At 32.1% G+C, this 12,309-nt stretch overlaps 1 protein-coding gene across 1 annotated transcript in view; it reads left to right on the forward strand.

Annotated features, from left to right (window-relative positions):
• The window catches only part of Smp_159790 (putative kif1), a gene marked incomplete at both ends in the record, with an annotated part of 93,627 nt that overhangs the window by 40,880 nt on the left and 40,438 nt on the right, over window positions 1-12,309 (forward strand). The window contains 7 exon segments of the mRNA XM_018793292.1: window positions 1,002-1,070; window positions 2,165-2,457; window positions 3,413-3,598; window positions 4,779-4,788; window positions 4,792-4,942; window positions 9,396-9,587; window positions 11,490-11,601. Coding sequence (XP_018647819.1) covers window positions 1,002-1,070; window positions 2,165-2,457; window positions 3,413-3,598; window positions 4,779-4,788; window positions 4,792-4,942; window positions 9,396-9,587; window positions 11,490-11,601 — 1,013 coding nt within the window.

Here is a 12,309-nt window from a genome sequence, read left to right on the forward strand (position 1 = left end):
AAAGAGTTACAACAAAGAATTATGAAATGTTTACATTCATTGAATAAATAAATTGATTAGTTTCAAAAATCAAGATTTTCTAGTACAACTTTAAAACAAAAACGAGTAATAATTACCTGTGTATGATATAATGATATGATACAATCCATAGACTACTACTTACTAATTACGCCTGTTACCCCTCGTGGAGGAGCATAGACCACACACCAGTTTTCTCCATTCAACCCTGTCCTGGGCAAACCTTTCCAGTTCTTTCCAGTTAGCATTCATCCTTTTCATATCTGCTTCTATTTCCCGGAGTAATGTGTTCTTTGGACTTCCTCTTTTCCGCTTCCCTTCCGGATTACAAGTTAGCGATTGCCTCCTGATGCAGTTTGGTGATTGCTTCAATATATGTCTAATCCACTTCCAACATCTCTTCCTAATTTCCTCTTCAAGTGGAAGCTGTTTTGTCCTCTTTCATAAAACGCAGTTGCTGATAGTATCCGGCCAGTGAATATTGAATGTTTTGCGTAGACAACTATTTAAAAATACTGATACCTTCTTGACGATGGTTTTAGTAGTTCTCCACGTTTCAGCTCCGTACAGTAGAACTGTCTTGACGTTCGTACTGAAGATTCTCACTTTGATAGTGGTTGACAGACAGTTGTTTTGAGTTCCATATGTTCTTTAATTGAGGGAACGCAACCCTACAATCCATAGAACTACAGACTATATAACATTTTTTCCTAAAGATGAGAAATATTTTGTCAAAAATCATTGTTTCTAAAGAAATCACCGGAAAAGTAAAATAAACTTATTGTTAAGGTCCACAAATATTCGTATGCTTAAGGTCTATTATATTTTTGTAGCTTCCTTGTTTCTTTTATTATTCAAAACATACATAAACTAATCAAAATATTGATCTTTCCGAGGGTATGATAATGTTATGTTTTCTTAAAACTTCACAAAATAATTTCTTCTCACTGATCAATTATATTATATTAATACGGAAAATGTAGGATCAATTATGGGAAAATGCTGTCTATCTAAAAGAAGCAAATGCACTAAGCGTAGAACTAAATAAAAAGGTAAGCAAAAAAATTTTTAACGATGTGTTCACCAAAGTCATTAAATGCATAACTTCTTCTATAGTACATATAAAGTAATATTGAAACTTGTGGGAAAAAACTAAGTACTCAAATGAAAATAGAAAGTTCATACTAACAATGAGGATTACGAAGCACTATTAAACAATTTCATGCACGCTGAAGCTACTTAGTGGTTTAATAATCTTGTTTAGTTAGATAATGATAACTTAGGACTGTAGCTAGACTATTTGTCCTCAGGTTAACTTAAGAATTGAATTATTCTGTCAATTTTAGCTTGAAAAATGGTATAACGTAATCTCTTATCATTTCACCTAAGTCAGACGACAGATAACAAAATCAGAAGGGGTTTTGTGTAGAATTTAGAATTTTCATAGTTGAAATCATGAGTCATGAAATTGGACATTAACATCGTTGGATGCCGGCCCAGTGGTCTATCGTTTAAGTGCTCCGGCGCGAGACCGGTAGGTCCTGGGTTTGGAATCTCGCGAGTGCGGGATCGTGAATGCGCACTGCTGAGGAGTCTCATAATAAGACGAAACGGCCGTCCAGTACTTTCAGGTTTTTCATGGTGGTCTAGCTTCAATTGATTCATGATTTCAACTATGAGGATAACAAAATGTCATAGTTTCTTTGAGTCTGAATCGTAATATATAGTGTTGCACTAGATTCAAGGGCTATGGTATACATCATAAAGAAAATGCAATATTTGAATTACTCTACCTAATGTCCATTGATGAGGCTGTAACCAAATAGTCATAGTTTGTCAAGGAGACTTGAATATTATTTCAAGTTTTCAATCAGAATATTATGAATAAAGCAAAGTTGATGTTAAAGAAGTTACTGAGTTCTTACTTTCCATGTAAGCTCGTCAATCTCTTGATAACATAGAAAGCATGAGTGTCAGTCTTCAGTAATGACTTCATTTAACATTTAATATATCTTCCCTTGGTTATCCACTTAGTCGTTAATACTAATTACATAAGATCATTATAGCAAATTTAGTAAAATCGAATTTCATTACATAATTGTACTAGCTTGTTTTGTTGACATGGTTACAATGATTCTTTTTTTAGGTTCAATTTCAATTCGTCTTATTAACTTCTACACCATATACATCTATACCAAATGAATTAAATCCATTGGATAAATTTAATTATGATTCATGTGAAAATCAATGCAGTGAATGTTCATCATCAATTCAAAGTTTACCAGAAATAGAAAATGAAATTAACCATCTATCGAATTCATATTGGTATTCCTTAGAAAAATTTTATCAAAATAAATCGAAAAATTCAACTATTTTGGTTATAGAAATTCGTGATCTTTTAAGTGATTCAATACAATATTGGAGCTTGAATACATTTCAGTAAGTTTACAGATATGTTTGGAAGATCATAATTGAAGTTTCAGAAAGTGAAAAGTCTTTCATTCCTTTATACAATGAACACTAACTATAAGTTCAATAAAAGGAAACTATCATATGGGATTTGATGGGTTGATCGTTATATAGTAGTTATATTCAATTGAATTAATATTTGGTTTCTAATAGGAGTTGACTTATGACGTTATAGACCATTATGTGTATTAAAGGTTGGTTGGTATCAAACACTGTGTCCTGTGTTCTATTTTTAAATATTGTTTCGTACACTGTTTGACCACGGCTGTTCTAGTGATGTATTTTTAATTATTACTCTAGGTTTTTTGTGCACACCTATAAATTGAAATCGCTTCTATTTGTGGTAAGGTGGACATAAAGTTCTGGACATCTGTAAGTAGGGAAATATTCAAAGTAAGCGAATCATAAAACCGACTTGAGAGCATAAGAATATCATGTATTTAATGCAATATATGGGATAAAGTTCAAGAACAAAAGTGTATGGTGAAATCCTTTCCTCCATAGTTAGTTACAGCACATTATCTTAAACTAAAAGCACACGATAGTTGTCACTATGGGGTTGGGGGAGATTATTGAATTGCTCACTAATGACTAGCTAAGAGATTAAATTTCCTAAGTCTAAGTGAGACACCATGATCAGCAGATCTAAACCATGTTGAGTGTGAGGAAGGTACCCACCAAAGACACTGAAAGATGGTCGCACAATATCGCGGGTTGATTGAAGCTAGACTTCTTCTGTTACAATGCAACGAATATTGGGAAAGTTGAAACTTTCAGTGCTAGTATTCGGACTGCTACAATTTTAATCTTTTTCGTTTGGCCAGTAAATAAATGTGTGATTGAATTTCTATATTACTCTTGTAAACGTCCAATGAACCTGTTTTTTGACTAAAGATGCTTTTTAAATGTATCCAACATATTTTAGACGTCGTCTTCAAGCAATGCATGATTATTATGAAATGGAGACAGCATTTTCTCCTACACTGAAAAGTATTGAATATAATACACTAAATGAGAAACCATATAATTCGAATGATAATGAAATGCCATTTAATGACATTAAAAAGGATCCATTTCGAAATGAATTTCCTTGGTATCATAAAATTGGCAGGTAAGTGTTAAAAACAAATTTGTTTTGATCTCCCCGAATTCCTATGTACTTTTAAAAAAAAGTGGTAATTTCACTGTCTATAGAAGCTTACGGTTATATAATTTGAAATTTGAAATATTTGAACTTGTTTTTATCTAACTGTACAACCGAGATTATTGGTATATATTCAATCCAAATCAAGTAAGCAAGAATCTTAATTTCAGGATAATGAGGCTTTACCTTCTATTGAATGATCAGACTAACGAAGTAGTGAAAATTTCAAAACTCTTCTAGTTAAAAGAATGAGTAGATTAAATGATGAAGTTCCAACAGTTATCAGTATATATTTACAAAACATATGATGTTTACATTTTTATGTATAAGCTAATCTAGTTGTATTTCTGTTTTTGGGATTTTTAAAATCTTTCTTATTTGGGCTCCTATTTCTCAGTCAGATTGTTGTGTTATATGAGTTAAACAAAACTGTAGGTTTATTTGTTCAGCTTCGTGGAGAAAAAGTAGTGTATATTATAATTTTTGTATGTCGTTTATGCTACTTTTTAGTAGTATAACTCTATAATAAGCATTATCTGGCACATTAAACCGCACATTCTTTAAATTCTAAATGAAATATTACTATATATGTTATATGTGTTTATCATAAATATGGAACTAGGTAGTTACTTAAACTATTTCACCGTCAAGGATGTATAAGCTAAAAGTGTTGTATAGGTCTCTAATGAAGTATGAACTTAAACCTCATAGAACTTTTAGGTAGTAAAGAAATGATGTACTTGTCATTCTGAAGTTTGTTTGTGTCAATTAAGCTTGATATTCATAAGTGGTGAAACTAAAAAGGGAAAGGTATATATTGAGAAGATAAAAATGTATCACGCCAAACTGCCTAATTTTAATCCGAATAATTTGTGATCACCTACTTACATACTTAGTAAAAAAATATGTAAGATACCATGAGGCAAAGTCATTTAAGTGATTAGCCTTATCAAGACAACTGTTCAAAGGTTATAAACCAGTCCGTATATATGAGCACCGAACAACCGGCTGAGTCATTTCTATAATACTATCTATCTCATAGAAAAATTTACTATCTTCATGTGATACGATTGACAAAATTATTCTTACTTAACTCAATCATTTATAATGTTTTTTTTCTTCATCATGTTAATTCCTATTTTTCTAGAGGTTTGTTATGACTTTTGGCTTCTGGTACGTTGATTAGTTCTGACCAACCCGTCACTTTATTAAATGAACATAGTTCAATAACTGGTATTTTAAATATTGAAGTTCAACCTATTCTCAATCTAAACCGATATGAGAATAAAACGACAAATGATCAAACTATTTGTCAATCTGAAGTTAATATAAATACAAATGGATATGATGAATTGGAAATTGTATTTGACACTTCACAATACATTAAATGGGCAAGTATATATTAAAATATCTATTCTATTCTTTCTATACGTAAATTGAAGTTACGAAAACAGTGTTTCACCAAATTTTATGGTATTTTTTCAATTGTATTCCTTCAAAATACTTCTTATTCAAGGTTAAAGTTGTGTTCCATCTCCGTTTCCACTGTTTGAAACACCTTTTGATAACCCTTAGAATTCAGGTTCATTAGCTGTTTAGTCTCCCACTATGAATGCGATTTTCACTGCCCCCTATGAAACCCCACTATATTAGGTGTAAACACTAGTGAATTTTATTACAGATGCTCTCCAATTGTAGTATGTCATTTAAGGTGGCTGGAGAGGAACAAATATATCACGTAAGGCTGATGAGACGGACTGTTTTACCTCCTAAATTTTCACTAGTTTTGTCAATTTAGTGTTCTTTTTTTCTTTACTTTGTATTTTAATTTCTTTGTTTCATTAAATCAGTTAAGGTTACTGTTATATCGTGTGCATGTCTATTAGAGAACAGTGAATTTATTGATCGCCAAATGATACACAAAAAACCGTATGAGCAGTCTTGAGTACCTATCTGTCCTGCTATCTGCCTAGCCCAGCCAGTTAAGTCCAGAACACCGATAACAGCCTCTGCAATATATGAATCATTATTCTCAAACATACTGGGTTTATATACCAATCAAACAGATCACATCGTAACATGAAATAGAAAATAACATTTGTACAAGATTTGGCCAAATGTGGCTGGGAATGTGGGGAACACTAATTAATAGACTGGGGATAACTCAAGAATGGTAAATCGTAAAATAATAGTCTATAGGTCAAAATAAAGCTTATGATAAGAGGGATACGAAAATGAATAGTTTAGTTACTTAACAATTATACAACAGGAAATGTACATATCATGATGGCCCACGAATAGTTCTCAAAGTTACCATTCATAAATATCCACGGAATATAACAGGTACCTAGTTATCTTGACATTTTATCAACCAACAACACATTGATAAAAATGATTTTACAGATTTCATTTAAATTAAATAATTTGCTATGTAGAATGATATGAATATCTCTCTGAAACATATTTCACTCAGGTAAACATGAGATTACTAAATACTTATTTTAGAAGATTATAGTATTTCCAATAATCGACAGAACAGTAGATCTGATTAGTTAACCATAGTGTTTTTTACTGAATGATTTTGTTTTAATAGAGATCTTCAATGTCAACTACAAATAGCTTTAGAACAAATAATTATGATATCAATGGGAAAAATATTGGTAAACCAAAAGAAAACTGTTTATCATTTCAGGAAGAAAGTTTGAATAAACAATTCAGTGATTATGATAAAGAGAATGAATTGAATTGTAGACGCCATTGTCAGTTTTCACATGAATTAACATTGAGTAAGTTAAATGAATTACTTGTTAATAAATGTGTGTACAATTTATTTGGGAAATCTTTTAGTTAACATTTTCATTCGATTAAACGAACATCATTCAAGTTGTAACTAGGTTACATCCAATAGTAAACAACTTATTTAATTTTAGGATAGAATTTATATTATGGTTAAGCCTTACCTAGCTAACTTTTGAAAAAGAGGATCCACTAGATAATTGACACGATATAGTATGAGATTCATTAGGAATGTGTAACCATGACACCGTCAAATATGTAGCTAAGTTACTTCAAGCGTCACTGTAACAGTTTTACATTGTGATAGTTGAATCCCTACCGATGACTCAAATTTTTCAACTCTATCAATTCGTAATATTTTGGGAATTATTCTGGAAGCTATTGAAGAGTGAGCAAATAATTATTATTAAGATGGTTTACACCAATTGTTATTACGAATAAAATCATACTCCGTCTGTATTCCAGGTCGCTTATCTGTTACACCCACAATACATAACCTATGAGGATTTCTTGTTATTTGAATAGAAACTATCCCAATATTTTGAAAATGAAACGATAACAGCACTGAAATATGGATTAGTTTCTCGATTGACAATAGTTACCAATCGGATTTCATTCTAATCGTTAACTTTTCTATGAAGAGTTCACTCCAGTTTATATGAACTAATTAATATACTGAAATGTATATATTAGTATATTTAAACGAGATTTTCCATAGATCTTGTATTTTCAAGTTTTTTTTATTTTTATTTTTGGTCTCAAAATATACGAACGTATTGAAGGTCGATAGAATAGTGTCGGTTACTATGTTAAGACCATATGACTTATTCTAGCTTCTGGACAGGCCAATTTATTCATTCTTCTTGAGTCACACTTTGACCTTTTCAATTATTCACTTAATAATATTGACTGTTTTTGTAAGCTTATGTGTGTGCGTTGACTATCGCACTCATCACTTATCTGTAGCTTATTTTGTGTGGCTATAAATTTTGACTAATGCTTGATTAAATCGAGTTGGCTCATACGCATTCTCCAGTACGCGCCATCTCACTTCGCTCTCTCCTCTTCACTACGTCTCTTCGTCCGTCTGTCTGAATCAACGATTCTATGAAATACACGTATTCAAAATTCATTCTCATATTTGAATTATTTGATTCCGTTATTTACTAACGCGGATTAAGTCGATAATAATATACGAGAATAGTCAGGATGTATATTTCGACAGCAATCATTCATACAATCAACCTTGAGTCAGATAAGAGGCCACAAAAATAGTATATTCCATTATATTTTATGTAATTTGGTTTATATCATCAACAGTAAATAAACTGAATAGTAATAATAATATTAAAATCAAATTTTATACTATTGGTTACTTATGCAAAGTAGTATTCGTATTATTTAAATCACTGTAATGATATGTATAACAATGCAATCTGATCAGTTCGTATATCTCCACAATTTTATTTGACTGTAAGCATTGATATGGGCCTACAAATTATGAAACAGTTGAGCTATTCTAACTACAAACGGTTCTATGGAGAACTCGATAACAACAGTTGGTGACATTTAACACTTCATTAATAATCCACTAACACAGGAAGATAAAGTGTAGGAAAAATTCATGTTTAAGCAGAATAAATTGAAATAGCGCGATTCAGTATACACAGTAACGAAAACATGACCTTCAAGCGAAATAAAAGATGTGGCGACCTATCAGAAATGAGCAAGTTCATGGGGAACATTAAATCAGAAGAAAAGCATCCTTGGTTAGGGTTAACAGTAAAACTTTGGCATCGTTAACAAAAATTAGGAAGTCGTATAATCGCCTTATGAATTAATAAACGGTCTCAAATAGATCCATTAAGATAAACATAAACTAATTTGTATAAATTTGTCCATTTTTAAAGATATATGTAAAAATAGAATGAGAAACTAGCATACCCTACTAAGCTTTGATAATACATAACGCAGAGACTCTATAAAAAAAGAAAAAAATTAAAGATATTTCTTAATCACCGAGTTCCAGGGAAGTTCCAGGGAAAAAGTCATACTTTCTATTTCACATGTTGAAAAAGCTTCACATAATACATTCGACCAACCTTTTCCTTAGTTTTACTCAATTATAAAATATTCATCAAATAATGAACAAATGTTAATGAAATGGCTTTTTTAAGTGAATCACCGATTTGAGTTCAAACAGTGATGACTAGGACGGCTGTTTTTTTCCAACTTCTAACGTTCCAAGTGGGTTTAGGACAAAATAATAAAATCAAACACGATCGAACTGCATTTTGAATGTCCGGTTCTCAAGTACACTATAGAAAATATATAAATATCCATATATTTCTCAGTCTTTCATTGTTAGTTCGAAAGGGCAATGAACCTTTATTTCTTATTTGCTTCTTTAGTAGTTTAGTGGCTTTATCAAGAGTTAGTGAGGGGATAGCAAAAGTTTAATTGGAGTATTGAGTTCAATTCACTACTGCATTACGCTGTGATTTGCTCTATTGTCTAGCTCGGATCACTGTATAATTCGTGTTCTACCTAAAGTATATGGAAAACATGGAAAGAGTACACACTTATATCAGACCAAAAAAGTCAGATATAGGAATTACTCAGAAGAAAATATACAAAATCTGAAAAACATGTTTCGTACGACTGAGAATTATTTACAGATGACTCACTGGAAAACACCGTTGATGTTATCACCTGTTATCTTAAATTCTGTTTTGATATTTGCTGTCCTACTGAAACCATCTTTTTAAGTTTTGATCGACTTACATCTCCACAACTAAAACGACTATGGGGGGAAAAAGAATGTACAAGGAGAAAAATACTACTGAAGTTCGTAAGTTAAATAGTCAAATAAACCTAGAGATTAGACGTCTCAACTCTGTGTTTACTTAGAAACTCCTATCTTGTAAAAACTCTCCAAGTATGTGGAAACTCTTTAAAGAACTTACAGGGGACAGGCGGATTAGAAGCGATAACCAGTTCAATGTTTGTGACTTAAATAAGTCTTTTGTACGTCAGTCATCTGACGTCATGCTCCCTGTATCCACAGGTATGAAGAATAATTGTGTTCCTCCTTTCACTGAAAATGATGTCCGAAAATGTCTCCAGTCACTTAATTCATCCCAATGTTTAGGACCTGATGGTATCCCAAACCTCCTTTTTAAAAAATGTGCTGACGTTCTATGTTATCCATTCACGAATATCTTTAACAGATCCTTCTCAACTAACCTCATACCAAAAATGTGGAGAAAGATAAAGATAGTCCCTATACGTAAGAAAGTATCTGGTGATAAAAATGTGAGACTTAGACCCATAGCAATAACTTCACCTTTCTTCAAAATAATGGAAAAATTATTGATACTCTCACTTCAACCTGCAATAAAAGAGCACAGTGATCCTTATCAGTTTGCTTACAAATGCAAAAGAAGCACCTTAGGTGCCGTTGCTGTTCCGTATCACAATATAGTGTTCAACTTGGAAAAGGGTAAGAAGTATGTTCGATGCGCTTTTCGGACTATACTTCTGCTTCTGGTTCTATTCCAAGATACCTCTTACTTAACAAGCTGATCAGCGTCAACACTGACAGCTGAATAACTAATTGGCTATGTTCCTACCTTTCTGGAAGATCACAGTACATCTTGTTAAAAGAAAAGTGTTCAACGCCTCTTCTGTCTAATGAAGGTGTGCCACAAGGAGCTGTTCTCTCACCTCTTCTTTTCTCTTTTTCTTTGCATGATCTGCTTTTGTAAAATATGTGGACGACCTCACTGTATGTATGCCAATTTCTACCTCCTTACATCCCATAGAAATGAACGAGTTTTTGTTTCGTATTGAATGGTGGTCTGTTGGTAATGGTCTCTTACTTGATCCATCTAAATGTCAAGCTGTTAACTTTAGCCTGAGACATGGACAGCACCTATAAAATATTTTGGGATCCCATATAGCTTGTGCTATTGGAGACTCCTTGATAAACACAGTACCGACGGTCAATTATCTTGGTGTTACTTTTTCCTCTGATCTCTCTTGGTCTTCTCATGTTTTACTGTTATCGAAAAAAGTTTACCGTTTGACTTACCACATAAAGAGGCTGCATGCTTTTGGGATTAGTCGTCATTTACCCATACAATTTGTAAATTCCTGCATATTACCCATTATTCTTTCCTGGGCTTTTGAGAAAAGACTTTGCTGTACTGCGGAGAGTGCTGAAGGCAGTTTGAAAGGTGTGTGGTGAGTCTTTTGAGGTCATTATCATCATGCTTGTGGATAGACATCTTAAGTCTTGCAAACTCCTAGCAGGTGTTATCTTATCAGATACTAACCATCCACTTCATTCATATCTTTCTCCTTGTATATCTTCTAATAGAACGAGACGTAAATATATTAAAATCTATGCACTCAAGCAAATCTATAAAACTTCTGTAATACCTTACCTAGCAAAAATACTCTGTGACGAACAGATTGTTAAAGTTAACTTAGTAAATAGCCTGTATTCTTGAGCATGTCTCGCATCTGATATTTTGTACAGACTCAGACTTTTTTTTCTTTATTTTTGCTTTTTTTGGTAAAAAAAACTTGTTGAAATAACTCGTGCTGAGAATTCTACATTGTACCAGAATATAATATTGAATAAAGCCATTAATAATAATAATAATAAACTTAGATATGTGTCGTAACAAGTTTATATCTAGGATATTCGTGAGTACATTCCCTTCAATTAACTGAGGTGGTGTGTAACGATCGAGATTTCCAAGTTTATTCAATCCATGATATAAAGCAACCATGAATGAAATCATGTTAAATAGATAATGAGTGAATTTGAACATGTGTTATCTGAATCCAAGCACATACTAGATCGTAATCATTTAGTTTTCTTGCATAAAGATACCCATATAGTCTTTCAAATTAGAACATTTTATATCATTTTATTAACTGGGTGTATTATATGTGTTATTTGCCTTCTCGCTAATATTGTTTTTTTTAATATGCAAAGCTGACCGTCGGAAATCTAGTGAAGAATGGTTGATGGATTCCTTACAATTGTCAGAAAATGATTTACCTAGTTTCTTAAAGCTTGGTGAAATATTCAAATTTCGTATTAATATTTTAAATGCAAAGAAATTCAATTCATCTTTTACTGATGTTTTCTGTCAGTACAGGTTAGTAATATTGTTACTAGTAGTATATTTTAAACTATAATAATGCCATTGTTTTATGTAAATTAAGCTTATCAACATCCTTTCTTTTCAAATTCTTTTAGACATACCATAACAGTAGCTCTTCGTTTTTTCTATAATCTATATCGACATAACATCAAGCCTAGACAGAATCTCAATAATCACTTACTTGTCTTATGAAAAATGAATCTAATACATATATAACCATCAGTACTGACTCATAAATTTAAAAAGTTCAACACTTTACCAATGTATGAATATACACCAACAGAGTGCAATGATAGCTAAAATGACAAAAGATGTAATACATTGATGAAACATATACAATAGATAAGTGAGATACGTGTAGTTGATATGTCGCTACACCATATTGCAGTGTTTACCAAGTGTACATATATAAAAGTACGTGAGCGTTTTGTTGTTAACACAATTTACTGGAAGTAATTATTTACAACAATACAAGCAACATAGGTATACAGTTTGTGTGGTTACTTTTCAGAGAAGAGAACTATCATGGCTTAATTTCATAACTTCAGGAGATAATTAGTCTACAATCCAGTTCTCAACAGAAAAATGAGACCATGAATTGATTCCGAACGCCGACCTCTAAATCAACGGAAGATTGTCTATTTATACTTGTCTACCTATACATAGGGATTCTTTATGCCACTGTTTCATCAAACTGGATTA

This window comes from Schistosoma mansoni, chromosome 1, assembly GCF_000237925.1.
Source record: "Schistosoma mansoni strain Puerto Rico chromosome 1, complete genome".
NCBI lineage: Eukaryota > Metazoa > Platyhelminthes > Trematoda > Strigeidida > Schistosomatidae > Schistosoma > Schistosoma mansoni.